This window comes from Cyprinus carpio, chromosome B16, assembly GCF_018340385.1.
Source record: "Cyprinus carpio isolate SPL01 chromosome B16, ASM1834038v1, whole genome shotgun sequence".
In the NCBI taxonomy this organism is placed as follows: Eukaryota; Metazoa; Chordata; class Actinopteri; order Cypriniformes; family Cyprinidae; genus Cyprinus; species Cyprinus carpio.
This window is the reverse complement of record NC_056612.1, coordinates 15,320,769-15,338,020: the sequence shown is the minus strand read 5'-3', so window position 1 is coordinate 15,338,020 and position 17,252 is coordinate 15,320,769. Positions and strand designations below refer to the sequence as shown.

General features: G+C 36.4%; 3 protein-coding genes across 3 annotated transcripts; 2 read left to right on the top strand and 1 right to left on the bottom strand.

Annotated features, from left to right (window-relative positions):
• The first annotated feature begins 104 nt into the window (after nt 1-104).
• On the top strand, nt 105-7,770 carry LOC109107731 (probable ATP-dependent RNA helicase ddx6). The gene is made up of 14 exons (XM_042741034.1): nt 105-260; nt 1,631-2,600; nt 2,712-2,775; nt 2,877-2,981; nt 3,166-3,295; nt 3,642-3,788; nt 4,258-4,352; nt 4,475-4,597; nt 4,744-4,872; nt 5,068-5,184; nt 5,620-5,683; nt 5,773-5,874; nt 5,981-6,189; nt 6,280-7,770. The coding sequence occupies exons 2-13, from the start codon at nt 2,428-2,430 to the stop codon at nt 6,178-6,180; spliced, it is 1,449 nt and encodes a 482-aa protein (XP_042596968.1). The 5' UTR covers nt 105-260; nt 1,631-2,427; the 3' UTR covers nt 6,181-6,189; nt 6,280-7,770.
• Nucleotides 7,771-8,907: 1,137 nt separating this feature from the next.
• On the top strand, nt 8,908-14,477 carry LOC109104782 (mitochondrial import receptor subunit TOM40 homolog). The gene is made up of 10 exons (XM_042741030.1): nt 8,908-9,060; nt 9,604-9,827; nt 9,922-9,989; nt 10,077-10,169; nt 10,827-10,928; nt 11,280-11,385; nt 12,194-12,316; nt 12,418-12,494; nt 12,603-12,705; nt 13,218-14,477. Exons 2-10 carry the CDS (start codon nt 9,605-9,607, stop codon nt 13,355-13,357), a joined length of 1,035 nt encoding a protein of 344 aa, XP_042596964.1. The 5' UTR covers nt 8,908-9,060; nt 9,604; the 3' UTR covers nt 13,358-14,477.
• LOC109104781 (E3 SUMO-protein ligase NSE2-like) lies at nt 14,101-17,111 on the bottom strand. The gene is made up of 7 exons (XM_019118057.2): nt 17,020-17,111; nt 16,383-16,514; nt 16,162-16,274; nt 15,910-16,063; nt 15,719-15,813; nt 15,446-15,552; nt 14,101-14,906 (listed from the first exon to the last, which is right to left on the bottom strand). Exons 2-7 carry the CDS (start codon nt 16,495-16,497, stop codon nt 14,795-14,797), a joined length of 696 nt encoding a protein of 231 aa, XP_018973602.1. The 5' UTR covers nt 16,498-16,514; nt 17,020-17,111; the 3' UTR covers nt 14,101-14,794.
• Nucleotides 17,112-17,252: the final 141 nt, after the last annotated feature.

Sequence of the window (17,252 nt, the reverse complement as noted above, 5' to 3'; positions counted from 1 at the left end):
CCACAGGTCTAAAAGTATCTACCTACATAGCAGTACAGAGGCGGGTCTGATAATGGTACCGCCCACCAAATTCAAACTCTGTCACCTGATTGGTCGATTTCGACTCGTGCGTATATGTCCTCCGAGGTCGAGTCAGCGCACGGCCATATTAAATCTCTACTCTAGACGGAAGAGACAAAAGCCACAGCAACAAAGAATTTTTCAAGAAACGTTCGAAGAATTAATCAAGTTTGAAGATTCAAATCCTTCAAAATTCGGAGGTAACGAACTTGGACATGATTATAATTGAATTAGGCAGTTATCTATCCCAACGTGCAAAGCGGGTCTCTCTTGCGCTCTCGTTAGCATCTAGCTAAGCTAACCTGTCTTAACAATGTAACCGCTGGCAGGTTCAGCTAGCATGCTTTTTAATACTTTCAAATATATTTCACCTGTATCCCACTCCTCGGGTAACACAGATCGCCATGTCCACAGAAAAAAATGTGCTGCGTTGTGTTGTTCTTATTTAATGTTGGGAACTGCTTGCCTGAACTCACGCGTTGAATCTGAAAGGAGAAAACTTTAGTCGGTAAACCACCTTTGTGGTGCTTGTTGGCTAACGTTAGCTCGTCAAACAACTCATGACGCTCACGCACACCTTTCGCTTCAGATCTAATCGTCAAAACTTTAGCGATTAGTAAATGACTTTAATTCCTCTTCGACTTGAATCAGATGCGTTATTAATCCAACTTATATGAGTTCCAAGTGCTTCCACGCTTTTAACCCTTTAACTGTCACCCCCCATTTTTTAAGATAGGCATTAAAGTGCACTGTCCAAACTTAAATTGTTGTAATTTATGAACACTTTGGAATTTAGACCAAAGGTTAGTCTCTTTTTAAAGAAGAAAATTAGCAGATTTTGGCAAAAGTGGAATTTTTTTCAAAAAATGATTGTATCAAAAAGTTATAGAAGTTTAAATGTACTGTAAATAAAATACGCTATATTAAGTTTATTTTATTATAAATATTTTACATAACAGGTTTTACTCTAAAATTGGTATAAAATTAAAGCCTTGTCTAAATAAGTTATGTTCCAAATTTGAAGTTGATATGAAAAGAATTGAAGTTCCTGTGAGATTTTATTTAGGGCGTCATACCACAAACAGCCACTGGGAGCCATCAAAACTCCTTTGAATTTTAAGGAATTTCTCTAGATTTCTCTGTCAATTTTACTTCTATCTCAAAATAACCACCAAATATGGAATCCTGAGACTCAGACCTTTCCAATGATATGTTTGTCGCCAAGATTATAAAAAGTTCTGATTCTAAAAGACCGTAATGCATTTTGTAATATGACACTAGAAACTGGATAGCAGAATGTATTGAAAACATTCAATTATTATCATCATTGTCCTCATTTGTAAGTAAGTCGCTTTGGATAAAAGCGTCTGTTAAATGACTTAATGTAAAGCAAAGCAGTATTTCGGTATAACTATGCACACACACACGCATTCTGTTCAAATTAATCTAATTTGAACACGTCTGTTCAAAAGTATTTAAAGAGACGCTGTGAAACTACCCCTTTACTCCCTGCAAGAAATAGTTATGCTTTATATGATGATAATTTTGTTATATCTTTAATATTTGGCAGGTGTTCCAGAAATTTCTTCCACTAACTGTTCAGGAACTGTGACCAAGTGAGGAAAAAACGAGACATCGCGAAGCCGAGAGTGGAAACACTTATGGACCCTTAACGCTATTTTGGACTTGAAATCCTGCATTGACTTAAGTTTGAAATCCCTCAGTTTGGAGTTTTTCATCAGGTTAAAGAGGAGCAAGTGACACTGAGCAAAGTTTGAAATTCTTCATGACGAAGAGAATACGGGAATTTTAAGAGCACATTAAGAACCTTTAGCTGAGCCTTGTGCTTTTGAATGTAAAAACTTTATATTTTTTTGATGCCAAAAGGAATACAGAGGGTACTACAGGATTTCTGCAATCCAGCTGTGTAAAAAAAAAAAAAAAAAAAATTAAAATAAATAAATAAAAGTGAATACTTTGATCTTTTTCAGGGATAATGTAAAAAGTGACTTTTGAAAAGCATTAATAGATTTTTTGCTAACTTGCATTTTTGAAAATCCTTGTGCAAGACTTGAATTTTACAAGTACCTGTTTGCTAGTTATTTTGTACGTTGGCTCTAGGCTTGTGATATATTTATTCATATAAATATAATTTTCTCCTATTTTGGGAGAGCTTATTATAAACAATTGTTATACGCCAGGCACTCTTCTTTTTAAGAGGTCTGTGCGTACCAGAAACTGTTTACACAAAAGCGCAGTGAGCGTAAAGGTAAAACAGTTTTAAGAATAGCTGAAAAGTAGCAAAAGCAGAAAAACAAAGCAAAAAGATTAGTTTGTTTAAAACTGTTGAAGAAAAAAAATCTGACAATGGCTACAGCGAGAACAGAGATCCCTGCTTCAGTCATGCCAATGAGCAAACAGAATGGACAGTCCAAGCCCATGATCCTCCAGTCAGGGTCGCTTAGTTCCTCACAGTCAGGAAAAACACCTGTGATGTCCCAGAAAGGAAGCAGTATACCCCAAAGCAGTGGTGGGATCAGGTAATATTTATTGATTCAAAATATTTTGAAGACTCTTGCATCAATCATGTAATTTAAGCTGTTTGTTATGAGTGCAACTGTATAAAGTTGAATGTGAACAATTTCTTGTAGGTTTGGTGATGACTGGAAGAAGTGCCTGCAGCTTCCACCGAAAGACATGAGAGTGAAAACCACAGTAAGTTCTAAAACCTGTTTTCTTCTTAGATGGTGGTAATTTAAATTGGTTGGTGGTCCACTTACTCTGTTTTTGATTTTAAACACCCTCCTTTTTGACAGGATGTGACTGCAACCAAAGGAAATGAGTTTGAAGATTACTGCCTTAAGAGGGAACTGCTGATGGGCATCTTCGAAATGGGCTGGGAGAAGCCTTCCCCTATCCAGGTAGTCTAACCTGTATACACCGTTACAAACCTTTATATATTGTACTATAATTTATATTATACTGTACACGTTTATAAAAACCAATGTGGTTGATTGGTTTTGTCTGCTTGGCTTGTTTGTGTCAAATAAGCCTGTCTTGATCTTTTTTTATTTCTTTTTTCCCCTACACTGTCTGTCCCTGTAGGAGGAGAGTATTCCTATTGTCTTGTCAGGGAGGGACATACTTGCCAGAGCTAAAAATGGCACAGGTAAAAGCGGCGCCTACCTCATCCCCCTCTTGGAAAGGATTGACCTGAAGAAGGATTATGTTCAAGGTAGGAATGTAATATAAAATGCAAATAAGGGGGTAAAAAAGCTAAAATTTTGGCAGTCTTTAGCATCACATTCAGAAATCATTTGAATATGATAAGAAATATGCTTAAGAAATATTTCTTGTTGATGTTAACAACAGTTGTGCTGCTTAATATTTTTGTGGAAACATGATACTTTTGTTCAGGATTGTTCAGAAACTGTTACTTTTATTCATCAAAGACAGATTAAATTGAGCAAAGTACTAAATTCTTTGCAAAAAAATAAATAAAAAATCTTAGTGACCCCATGTTTTTTAATGTTAGTTTTATACATTTTATTTATTTATTTTTTTCCCCAACTTTATTTTAGCCATAGTGTTGGTACCAACTCGTGAGTTGGCTCTGCAGGTGAGCCAGATAAGCATCAACATGAGCAAGCACCTCGGTGGCGTCAAGGTCATGGCTACAACAGGTGGCACTAGCCTGAGGGATGACATTATGCGTCTTGATGAGACTGGTAATTGATGAGTTCTCTACCATCTTTGAGAATTTCCTAAGCTAGAAAAAACTTATAGTGATTTCAAAACTAAATGTGGGTAATTAAAACTGAAGTAAGAAACACATTACAGTAACACATTTAAAATTACAGGCAATCGTATTGTTGTAAGTTCTTCAGTAAATATTGCTTAAAGGTGATGTTCCACAAGTTTTTTGTTGGGATGTCACACCTACTGGCTGTTTTTCTGAAGTCTTGTTCTATTGCCAGGCCACAGTCATTTAAATAATTCTTAAATTGTACTTCCTTGTTCCTCAAAGAGAAGTGATGTTAGTCAAGGTGTTTCATAATTATCCACACATAAAGGGCAAGACACCTTGACAGCTGACTTTAATTGATTTAAAAGAGTTTAGAAGATAAAATGTACTTAAATACAGCCACCCCCACACTGGTTAACCTTTACCTTTTTTTTTTTTTTTTTTGTCTTCAGTACATGTTATAATAGCTACCCCAGGAAGGATCCTTGACTTGATGAAGAAAGGTGTGGCCAAGGTTGACAAAGCTCAGATGATTGTGATGGATGAGGTGAGAAAAATAATGCAAGAAAGATTTCCAACTGCATATTTTCTAAATGAATGCTAAAATTGAAGTTCATGGTGTCAGATTCTTTTTTTTTTTTTTTTTTTTTCTTTCTTTTCTTTACACAGGCTGATAAATTGCTTTCTCAAGACTTTGTCGTGATCATTGAGGACATCATCAGCTTTCTGCCCAAAAAACGCCAGATTTTGCTCTATTCTGCCACTTTCCCCATCAGTGTGCAGAAGTTTATGGTGAGAGCTTTACTTGTTGTAATAACTCCTCGGTTTATATAATCAGTGTAGTCTTTCTGAAGTTAAATGTCTTACTTTATCCAGGATTATTTCTCATATTTAGATGTCTTGTTTAATCATGCTAATGACACTCTCCTGTTGTGTAGACCAAACACCTTCAGAAGCCATATGAAATCAATCTGATGGATGAGCTGACACTGAAAGGCATCACTCAGTACTATGCTTATGTGACAGAAAGACAGAAAGTGCACTGTCTCAACACACTGTTCTCCAGGGTAAGCGACCATTCCCTTTACAGATATGCCCTAAATTTGTCTGGTATTTTGCAAGTTCGCATTTCAAAGCTTCTTTGGCATACTACAACTGAGTAACTGTATTGTCTTCAAGTCTTTTTCTACTCCGTGTCCTCACCTTCTAGGAATTTCATTGCCTCTCCTTCTATTTATGTTTGTTTTATTTTTCTTTCCTAGCTCCAAATCAACCAGTCAATCATCTTCTGTAACTCCACCCAAAGGGTGGAACTCCTTGCCAAGAAGATCACACAACTTGGCTATTCCTGCTTTTATATCCATGCCAAGATGATGCAGGTCAACTTCAGAATTTATTAAAACTTTTAAGAGTTTTTTTTTTTATTTTTTTAAGAAATTACTATTTAATTCAGAAAGGAGGCATTAAATCAATCAAATTACAGTAAAGATATTTATAATGTTACAAAGATTTGTCTATTGCTCTTCGAATTGACATCATTTTTTAAGTCACGGTTTTCCCAAAAATACCAAGCGGCACAACTGTTTTTTTTTTTTTATTAATAAGAAATGTTTCTTGAGCACCAAATCAGCGTATTAGAACAATTTATGACGGATCACATGCTTTAAATTCAACTTTGCCATCAGAGAAATTAAGTTTTAAAATTAAAATTCTTTAACATTGTATTTCACAATATTATAACTTTTTTTTTTTAAAACTGTATTTTTGATAAATGGAGCCTTGGTGAGCATGCTAAAGTATTTATATCATCACAGGAATACAGAAATCGTGTGTTCCATGACTTCAGAAACGGACTGTGTAGGAACCTGGTCTGCACAGGTACGGAGAGCCACATTCATAGAATTCTGTTTTCAGGGATTTCCCCAAATGCTTATGAAACCTTTTTGATGGGATCTTTCCTCTCTCAGATCTTTTCACAAGAGGAATTGACATCCAGGCTGTCAATGTAGTCATCAACTTTGACTTCCCCAAAAATGCAGAGACATATCTGCACCGCATTGGTCGATCAGGTAACCGCCAGCTCAGGATTTGACTGGTTATTTATTTATTTTTTTATTCATCTGTTGTTGTTGTGTCTACATGTAGTTTATTTTAGTGTTTTCTCTATGTTCTCAGGTAGATACGGTCATCTGGGTCTGGCCATTAACCTGATCACCTCAGAAGATCGTTTTAACCTAAAGGGCATTGAGGACCAGCTGATGACTGACATAAAGCCCATACCCAGCAGCATTGACAAGAACCTGTATGTGGCAGAGTTTCACTCCATGAACCCTGATGAAGAGGAGGCTGCTCACAAAGCAGGCGAGCTTAATTAACCCTTACTGGTAAGAAGGCCATGTCCTAAATGACCTGATCTGAAGAACTTGTTCTTCTATTTAGACGTAACAATATACCAATATCTCCCTTTCTTTTAGGAGAATAAAGGGACCAATGCTTGGCATTCTGCACAGTTTCTACTGAAGATAGACGCAAAGATGACTTTTTTTGTTTTTGATTTTTTGTTTATTGTATTTTATTTTCTCAACAAATGCTTCAGGGGTCTGGAACTGTCATGGTAAAATGTGATCAGCTGCACACAGGTTTAGGGGCCAGTATAAAGTCATTAGGCTTTGTTGTTCTCGATGGACTCAGCTTACCCCTTTTCCATTTGGAGCACAATAAGCCACTGTTCTTTGGACCCAGAGCACTGGCAAAGACCATTCACCATCCACAACTGCTGTTCATGAGGATTTTTTCCCCCCTTTTATGCACCAGAACAATGAAGTGGAAAATACTGGCAGAAGAGGGTGCCAAAACGAATTCCCAAGTTTTACTAGCAGTACATTTAGTGCTGTCTATCCAGCGCCTAATGTGAAAGGTTGTTCCGCATTATATAATGAATGAGTTTTAATCAGAGCTTTACAGTTGATCAGGGAAAACCAGGGAGGAAGTTTAACATTTATAATGGTCTTCTGTTGGTTAGTCACAGCTTTGTGTGTGTATCTTCTGGAGAGCGGATTGTGCTTTCGTTCTAATCCAAACAGACAACATTTCGGCATTTTCTATGTCTAACTTTTGACTCGCCACAATGTCATCTTTCCAAAAAGTATATCAAAAACGTTCAACCCTTTTTTTATTATATAAAGTCAGTCTCTGTCGTCATGATCATTCTGACCATCTCTGTTTCTCTAAGTGCCTTACTCTATTATATACTTCCTCTGGGTAAGAGGGAGCACTATAGGTGCGTGGTTCAAAAAAAAAAAACCTTCGCTTTGGTCAGGATCGTCAGTGGAAGTTGTTACCTGCTCTATTTAGACTTCTTTAATACCTCATCCCCGTAAATCACTTGTTCTCTATTTGACCCACCAGTTTGTTGGTAGTGAACCGTACCTACCTCAGCATTGGCTGGGTGAGCAATAGATTTGCTTGTGTCCAACAACCAGGTACCGCAGCTCAGATGTTTGGTGAGGCCCGACTTCAATTTCAGCAGTTCAGCCTGCATTTTTGAAAACTGAAGGACAGTTTAGGTTGTTCAGTGGATACGTTTCTCTTTTTCCCCCCTTGAAACTGAGTCAGGTTTTATTTTATTAAAACAATGGAAGGTGATTTAACAGATTAAGTTTTTCTCCTGTTGGTGTCTAATGCACAGAAACAGACAGAGTAATGTTTTTACAACATATCAGCACAAATGCTGTGATGAAATGGCAGCTGTAATAAAATTGGTAGCTCTGGAAGTGTAAACTCTTCTGTCCCCTGTTGTATGTGTTGAATTGTGTTCTCTTGGACATGTTGTATTAAGTAGAAGCTGTATGTTTTACTGCGAGGATTCATGGGAGAATGGCCAAAGCTTTTTGCTCCAAATGTTAATGCCAGCCTATCCTGTCCCTTCTCTTTTAAGCAAAATAAAGTCCAGCATATTCTCCAAATGTTTGTTTTCTCTTTCAAATACTTTGACGTCAAGGAAATATCACTCCAGTGACTCAGTTGGAACTGGTCTAAAATCAATCATGTAAATTAAATCTTCATAGTATAGGCAGTTGACTGATTTAACTTCTCACATACTTTTAATGACATGTATTTTTAACCTTTTTTTTAAGAAGCTATTTTTCTATTTTGTACATTAAATCATCTCACCACCACCAGATATGTTTAGTTTAAATGGCTACATTTTAAACTGTTTCTTCTCAATCTACAATTTCTAAATTCTATTTAAATAAGGTAAAATAATCTAGTTAAATTATGCAGTTTTTCAAACTAACATTTACTTAGCTGACATTAAATGTTTAGAAACTCTATTACATTACATTACAGTACCTTACAAAATGGAAAAAGCCTCAAGGCTCAACCCACACAATACCAAGGCTGAGCAAGACAAAGGGTGGATTTCAGAGAAGTTACAACACCATTGCCATTTACAACACAAATTACTGTGGGGCTCCTAGGCTGAAATGGAAGAAACTCTCCAGACATCAATTTCTTAAGCACTTCAGCCTCTTTGGGAGGCTAAAGTGTGTAAAAGAGCCACTTCTGAGAAAGATTAATAATACCTCCTGCTTGAGACCATGTAACCATTTCAAACCTTTCAGATGAGAATTTTGTGCTCTAATGAAGGGAAAAAAATTTCTCAAGAAATCTTGTTTGCAATACAAGCATATTAAAGGCAAAGCTTTGGCTTTCCTGTAGACTATGGACGTTTATGGTTGAAATATTTGATTATAAAATTTGTGTGTATATATATATATATATTATAATATATTATATATATATATATATTATATATAGTTTAAATAATCATTAAATATATGACTATATTATTTCTCACAATTCTGCATTAACTGGAATAAAATTTAAACATCAGCTAGTTAATCAAAACTAGTGTTTTGTAACCATCCCTTCGTCTATTTTCTAATTGTTGTATTAAGGTAACACAACGAAACCATGCTTGTTTCAAGAACAAATGCAAATGTGCATCTCATACCCTTGAAGATTAACTTTGGAGGAGTGGAGAATATACGTCACGAGCCGTCGTATTTCCTTCCCCGATGATCTCACGAGGACGCCATACTCCGTATCCAATCAGCGGGCAGTTGTGGTGTCTTTTGTCCAATCATCTCTTTATACAGCCGGAATGGGCGGGTCAAGACGTCGGTTACGTAGGTTGTCCCTTGAATCCTACCTGTGCCTCTCAGCCGTCTAACTGGACTGCATTGCTAAACGTGAGTATAGCACAAGGCCTACAAATAGTTACATAAATTGCATTCATACACTTGCTATTTATTAGTCCACCATATACTGATAGAAACGACTGTCCAGCTAGTATATAATACGGCCTCCTTCTCGCGTCTCACTCAGATATGTGCCACTCTTTCTTTTACATCACAGCATGTTAGCTAGTTAGCTAGCATTAACCTTAGCCTACCTGCTATTTATCCAATGAGGCGTGAATGAAGCTCCACATGCTAGTGCACTACTTTTCTCTAATGAGCCAAATTCTAGTTGTTGCTATGCGCGCAGAACTGGCTTTCATGCCAAGAGAGTCGCAGCTTCTCTATAAGTTAGTTGTCAACTATGTAAACCGGGAGAGATGAAGGTTTTCATTTGGTTTTGACAGTTGGCAGTTGTTGAATCTAGAAATATGTTGTTTACTGCCAGTCTGTCTCTGACTGTAGTAACCTGACCTTTTGCCCTATGGTTATTGTCAGATAATGATAACATTTAATGCTATTTCAATCTTACTGTACTGTTGTATTTTCCTTCAGCATGGGCAGTGTGTTGGCTGCCAGCACCCCAAACCCCCCCTCAGCCTCGGGGGGTGGCAGTGCCCCAGGGGGCGCAGGTCTGGTGACGGTACCCCCGGGTTTCACCATGCCCCCAGTGTCTGCAGTCCCAGCCTCCTCTGGCACACAGGGGCAGCCCGGGACAGACGCAGAAGCCTCTCTCACCAACCCCGGCACATTTGAAGAGTGTCATCGGAAATGCAAAGGTTTGTCTTAGGGTCATTTTCTGACATACCTTCTACAGTTTTATGATCTATATTATGTTTACTTATGGTCTTTTTGTGGGTTTTTTTTTTTTAGAGGTCTTCCCTGTGCAGATGGAGGGGGTACGATTGGTTGTCAACAAGGGCTTGAGTAATCACTTCCAGGTCAGTTATCACACAGTTCTGTTTTTACTACATAGAAATGAAAGATAGAATGACAAAAATATATCACATCTTCATTTGCTTCCTCAGGTTAGTCACACTATTACTCTAAGCACCTTGGGGGACTCAGGTTACAGATTTGGAGCCACGTATGTGGGCAGCAAGCAAACAGGACCTACAGAGGTGAGCCTTTTAGTTGCTTTTTAACTGACTGGTGTTTTCCTGTCAGCTTGTTATGCAGAAAACAGAAGATATAAAATACAAAACTTATGTCGGTGCCGATAGCCTTGTGGGCAGCTTGCCAACGTACAGTGCTACAAGCGTCCCGCGTTCGAATCCAGACTCGGGGACCTTTCCCCCTCTCTTTGTCCCACTTCGCTTCCTGTCAGTTCTGATCTGTCCTATTATAATAAAGGCAAAAATGCCAAAATAAAAATAATACAAACTTATTCAAAATATTAATAAAAACTATAATAGTATTTCAATAATACTAAAATAACCTAACAGTATTCTCTTTGAAACAATTCAATGACTAGAATTTTTTTTTTAAATCCAAATTACAGTGGTCATATAATTATGGAAAAAAATAAATTGTCAATCTGAATGGCAGTTAGTAAAGACTAACTTCGATTAAAAGTATATTAATATTTTAGTGAAACTAAAATAACACTGTCTAGAATCACTTTATTTTTAAGAACTATTGTTTTGAATGTACATTTTTTCCCTTTGAAGCGGTTTTCTGTCAACTTGCTTTGCCAATATTGTGTCAGAATGAAATCCTGAGTAGAATGTGATGTTAATACCTCTCTTTTTTTTTTTTTTTTTGTCTGTCCCCCTCAGTCTTTTCCGGTCATGGTAGGTGACATGGACAACACAGGCAGTCTAAACGCACAGGTCATCCATCAGCTTACCAGCCACATTCGCTCTAAAGTGGCAATTCAGGTATGTATGACTTTGCAGTCATGTTCACAAACTATGTTCTAAGGATCTAAGTGAATCAGCAGATCCTACACGTGGTATAGCTTTTTTATGACACAGATGTATTGTACAATTAATGTAAGCTAGATCAGTTGTGTGCTAAATTGGTTTCTCTCGTATTGTAAGAAAAATCATTTCTGAAAATATGGTGAGAAGAAATAAATCCTTTCACGGGGTTTAAGGAGTTAATTCCAATCACATGATCTAATGTCTTTAAAATTGCAGCTTTGTCCAGAGATCCGTTGTTGTGGATTATGAGATGCAGTGCTGCATAGTGTATTGTTATTAATTGCCTGAATAAATGATGTGTTACAGACGCAGCAACACAAGTTTGTAAACTGGCAGTGTGATGCAGAATATCGTGGCGATGACTTCACAGCTGCTGTTACCCTTGGCAACCCAGATGTTCTTGTTGGATCTGGTAACATACCTTGCAGTTGCTATAGTCCATGACTGTCAAGTTCCAAAAATACAATACAAGATGTTACGTTTTGTTTTGGAGTTGGTAAGATTTTTGTAATGTTCTTTCTTAAGTCTGCTTTTACTGATCAGGGCCCATATTCTTAAATATTCTAAGAATCCTCTCAGAGAGCTCCTAATTTAGCTTTAAAAAAAATCTATGTAGGAATCTTAGTTTAAGAGTGATTCAGGCGCTATGGCATTTCTGTTTGGTGTTTGAGATGTTAGCGTGTCTTTAATTATTTTGGTCACAAACATGATCCCTGCACAATCTAATGTGTAGCGTCTTAACTCACTGTCATGCATTGTGCAACACATTTCTTCTCCCTCTTCAAGTTTTGCCCATTTTCTCCACTGCTAAAGAAACCTCTTAAAAGTCCTCATCCATACTCCTAAAAAATGTTAGACCTTAAGAGCTCTTAAGGGTTAAGATGTTTTCTGAATTACTTTTTTCTTTACTAGAATCTTTTCTTTAATTTTAAAAGGAAACCCCCACATTTCTAATAATTTTTTTCTAAGAATTTTTTTAGAATTTTGTTTCTAGGAGCAACTCTTACCACTAAGATTTTTCATGAATACCCAGAAATACAGTAAAAACAGTAATATATTGTGAATTTTTTAAAAACTTTTTAAAAAAGTTTTTTATTTGAATATATTTTAAAGTGTAATTTGTTCCTGTGATGGCATAATTCCAGTCTTTAGTGTTACATAATCCTTCAGAAATCATTTTAATATGCTGCTTACATTCACTTTCCTGTTTGGTCTGTTAGGTATAATTGTGGCGCACTACCTCCAGTCCTTGTCTCCTGCTTTGGTATTGGGTGGTGAACTGGTCTATCACAGGAGGCCAGGAGAAGAGGGCACCGTCACATCATTTGTGGGCAGATACACAGGTGATCATTTGAAGATCATTCTTTGTCACATTTCAAAGTTTGGCAGAAAATCATAATTCGATTGAATTGTACTGATTGGACCTGTATGTTTTCATCCTCAGGTAGTAACTATGTCGCCACGTTGACTGTTGGAGGAGCTGGTGCACATGCGTCATATTACCACAAAGCTAATGACCAGGTACTTCATACCGTAAAGATATGTATTAACTGACAGATTTGTTACTTGAGATAAGACCTGTTAAAGATCTGTTAAACTCACTCCTTTGAATATGAACGCCTCCTACAGCTCCAGATTGGGGTAGAGTTTGAGGCCAGCACACGGATGCAGGACACAAGTGTGTCGTTCGGTTATCAGTTGGATGTACCTAAAGCAAATCTGCTTTTTAAAGGTATTGAAACACTTTTCTTGAAACACTTGCATTCAAAACAATTTGAGATTGATTTGAATTATTTGCAGACTTTTATGTAGGGCTGCACAATTTGGGGAATCAATCTGGGATTTTTCAGATTAAAAATTGTCATGATTTAAAATGTGATTTTAACATTTTTAAATTTATATATAAATATGGCTATAAAATAATGATAGTAGAAATAGTATTATTTTTATTACTAAATACTACTATTGTAATATTTCACTACAACACAAGAAATAGTATTTAAGAAGAATATAATTTATTAGTATTATTATTAAGTATGATTATTACTAAATAAAACAAATATCACTAAATTCACTTCACTGTAAAATAAAAAACTTGAAGAAAAGTATTTAAGAAAAATATATATCATATTTTAATATAGAGTAATGATTGTATTTTACATTTCAGCTGTAAACTGGGTGTATTAATCTCTTTAATTTCAAATGTTAAGCCATCAAACGCTTCCCTGTCCTCTTGTTCTTCAGGTTCTTTAGATAGCAACTGGGTGGTGGGAGCAACGCTGGAAAAGAAGCTGCTACCCCTTCCTCTATCGCTAGCTTTAGGCGCCTTCCTTAACCACCGCAAGAACAAGTTTCAGTGTGGCTTCGGTGTCACCATCGGATAGAACGGCTGTGGCAACTCAAGAATCTCAACAGATAAAACCCTCCACCACGCTTGGACCGGTGCAAAGAGACATGGGGACATGGACCAACACTGAAACGGACTCAGACTCCCAGTATTAGTGTGTTGAACCTTCACATGGACGGACCAGGACAAAGAGCTCGCAGGACTGTCCTGCAGAGCTCTCATCAATCGAAATGTTCAGTTATCTGATCCACAGACAGTCACATAAGGTTTGTTTTTAAATGCGCATCATGTGAAAGAAGTATGTCTGATATGCATAACATTACAGGTGTTTTGAAAGGACATGCGTATCCATATTCACAATATGATTCATTCTGATACAGTCAGAAAATGTGGACATGCCTTTGCTCTTTTTTTCTTTTTGAGACAAAATTATCTTTTCTCTTTTCATAAGACAGTTTTCTTAAAAGCAGAAGACTTATGCCGTCTTCCTTTTTGATCAGTTAACAAAAAACACTTGGGTCTATATAAATGTGGTAAGGCAGTTTGAGTGCATTTTTTTTTTTTTTTTTACTTATTAGAAGCCATTAGAATTAAAATGACTTAATCTTCAATAATTCACTTCAATAATGAAATGCTGTTTATGTCAACATTATGAAAATTCAATGCATGGGAAGCTCTGGGTTGAAATAATGGGTTGTTTAAGTCGATGCCTGTGTCCCTTTGTCTCAAATAACTAGTCAATCAGAACTGTCTGAGACATTTGATCATGAGGTCTTTTTCCTGTATTTGTCTGTTAGGGCCTTAGGGCCAAATTCGAATGCCGATTTCATATTGACCGGGGCGTAACCAATCAGACTGTCCTTTTTATGTGTCTCGAAATGAAATGCGTCACCGAATTTTCCACATGGAGGACTTTCCAAAGTTTGTATTGTTTTAATTAGTTGTTGTACACAGTCAAAGGTTTTTGGGGCAGTCAAAGGGTTGGTGGAGATACTGTAATAAACCTGTACAACTTAAGCTGGTTTTAATGCCCATGTCTCATGCTGATTTCATGTCTTTGTGACATGGTGGAGTACTATAAAACAGGCTTTTGGCCTGATTCTAATGGATTATTTTACAGTGCAATTATGTTGAATAAACATTTGGTTGTAAATTGAGTTTTGAAAAGAAGCAGGTTGTCATTGCTATTACTCTGTTTGACTAAGGATAACATGCCTAGTTGATCTGAGGTTTGACAGTGAGGTAATATGAGAACGGTGTAAATGTTTATTTAAAAAAAATAAGTCAGCATTGACAAGCATAGTGCATTTATATTTGTATTACAAACATGAACTATAAATGTGTTATAGATTAACAAACATTGAACCAAATTTTACTACAAAAGTCTTCAGTTCTACGTTTGAAAATTCAAACAAAACCATTTTTCTATTACAGACAGAACAACTGTAACATCTGCAGGACTGATTTAGTCAAATTAAGTTTTTCCGCTCTGTCTCTTATGGTTCTGGATCTTTCTCTTCATAACCAGGTCCAACTCGAGATCTGACAGCTGAACATCTGTGTTTCCGCAGCCAACCTTTGGACAGCTGTGAAGAATGTGGAAAGTGGCTGTTACATTGTTCTATACACTACAGTTCAAAGGATACGTTAAATTGATCGAATGTGACAAAGACTTTTACAATGTTACAAAAAAATCTATTTTCTATTCATCAAAGAATCCTGACAAAATGGTAGTTTCCAGAAATATTTTAAGCAGCAAAACTGTTTGTAACATTGATAATTGTTAACATTGATATTAAACATAACACTGGTACAAGTTTAAGATTTAATAAATAACATTAAATAAGTTTAACATTAAAAATAATGAGCTTTTTTTGAGCATATTAGAATGATTTCTGAAGGATCATGTCACACTGAAGACTGGGGTAATGCCTGCTAAAAATTCGGCTTTGCAATCACATATATTCAAATAGAAAACAGTTGTTTTAAATTGTAATATTTCACAATATTTGTTTTTACAAATAAATAAATGCAGCCCTATTGGACTGGATATGGAAATTAATTTTGTATAACTGTATACTTATTTAGGGCAACATAAAGAAAGAACCGAGCAGTGACTACATACCGAAATTTCTTCTTATTTTTGTGCCTGGCCTTAATCATTTCAAGTACAGCCTCTTGGTCATAGTAATGATGGCATTTCTTGTTTTTCATTGGATTGACCATCTCATCCTGTCAGAAAAAGGTAAAGTAAAAGGTTTGAATGATATGACATTTCTATGTTTCTTCTTCTTGCAATACAAGTAACACACAAAAACACCACTACAAATGTGAACTTTTACCTCAAGGTCTATAACATCTTGTGCATTTGATGATGTGAAATGATGCTGATGTTTACCTGGGTGAGAGGGCAGATGAAGTTTGTCTGGCTCTGTGTTACAGCAATGTCCTCATCCAGCTCCTCTTCTTCATTCTCAGCAGCAGATTGACCCGCTGCATATACATTATGCATAAAAATATATTTAGGAACTGCATCACTTATAACATGGAAAATACAGCGGCCTTGTGTTGCAAGAGGGGGGTTCTCACCTTGCATGGCATATTTCCTGACACTGTCTCTGAAGGCAACAACCTTGCTGTGCCTTTGTAGGTCTGCATCTGTAACTCCGGCCATAAGTTCATTGAATCGCTCCTTCACAGAGTTTCTCAGGTGAACCATGGCCTCAGGAGGTTCATGTCTGACCTACAGAACATAAAGAGAAAGCCAGGGTGGCTCAATGGGAGACTTGATTTAGACTTTGTGTCAAAATAAAGCACCAGTGACAGTCAGTTAAGACAAACCTGAGCAGTCATCTCATCAACAGACTCCACAAAACAGTTGATTTCTCTGTCCAGTCTCGAGCACTCCAGAATCATCTCCTCCAGCTTCTTCAGAGCTGGACTGTTATCCATACCTGAAATCAAATATAAAGTACATTTTGAAAAGTATGTCCAAAAGAAAGCTGAATTTTCAGCAGCCATTAATCCAGTCTTTAATGTCACATGATCTTTCAATCACTCACCTTGTGCTTCAACTATTCCCAGCGCGACATCTGATACCATGTCCATACAACCTCCAATATCTGCTTGACATGACTTCAGAGTGGACAAGGTGGACTGCACTGAACTTAGAGACATCTCTGGAAGCTATATGACTGTTTGGGGGGGAAAGCACAAATTCTAACCACAAACTCACTTGCACCGTAAACATTGGTTTGACAACATGCTATGAAAAGACAATTTAAAGAGACAGAACACCAGATTTAAAAAAAAAAAAAAAAAAAAAAATATTGTTCTTTAACACTTGTAGGACTTTCTTCAATAGAACAAAAAAAGATATGATAAACAGAATTACGACATCTGTCACCATTCACTTTAAATATGTGTAACAAAGATATGTAAGTGAATGGTGACTGAGGCCGACAGTCCCAAACATTCTGCCTGACAACGTTTTTGTTAAACTTAAAGAAAAAAGAAAGTCATACAGTTTTGGAAGTGAATGATGATCTGTAAATAATGTCATGACTTTCATTTTTCTCTTTAACAAAATGTACTAACAATTTATTGGTCTAAGTGGTAAGCTATAGCATTTTCGTTTTCGATAATTCACAGAAAATATTCAAACTACTTATCTGCGATATTTTTTGCAAATATACTCACATAAAATTATACAAAACATTAACTTCGCCAAAACTAGCGCCACAAAGTAGCAGTTTCCGGTTTCAAAACGCCTCGAACTAGACGTCAACATAAAAGACTTTTAACTTCGGACTACAGCCCGAATATATTATAAAAACGATTTTTTAATATATATATAATATATAATATATATTATTTGCGTTTAGATTGTAAAAATATTTTTTTTTTTGTTGGAAATCGAAAAAATCTTTGCA

Coding starts and splice junctions, on each gene's coding strand:
- LOC109107731 (XM_042741034.1), top strand. CDS start 2,428: ATGGCTACAGCGAGAACAGAGATCCCTGCTTCAGTCATGCCAATGAGC. Junction 3,296..3,641: donor GAAGAAGGATTATGTTCAAG/GTAGGAATGTAA, acceptor ACTTTATTTTAG/CCATAGTGTTGGTACCAACT. Junction 4,873..5,067: donor TCAACACACTGTTCTCCAGG/GTAAGCGACCAT, acceptor TTTCTTTCCTAG/CTCCAAATCAACCAGTCAAT.
- LOC109104782 (XM_042741030.1), top strand. CDS start 9,605: ATGGGCAGTGTGTTGGCTGCCAGCACCCCAAACCCCCCCTCAGCCTCG. Junction 10,170..10,826: donor AGCAAACAGGACCTACAGAG/GTGAGCCTTTTA, acceptor TGTCCCCCTCAG/TCTTTTCCGGTCATGGTAGG. Junction 10,929..11,279: donor GCTCTAAAGTGGCAATTCAG/GTATGTATGACT, acceptor GATGTGTTACAG/ACGCAGCAACACAAGTTTGT.
- LOC109104781 (XM_019118057.2), bottom strand. CDS start 16,497: ATGTCTCTAAGTTCAGTGCAGTCCACCTTGTCCACTCTGAAGTCATGT. Junction 16,064..16,161: donor TTGATGAGATGACTGCTCAG/GTTTGTCTTAAC, acceptor TATGTTCTGTAG/GTCAGACATGAACCTCCTGA. Junction 15,553..15,718: donor TCATCTGCCCTCTCACCCAG/GTAAACATCAGC, acceptor TTTTTCTGACAG/GATGAGATGGTCAATCCAAT.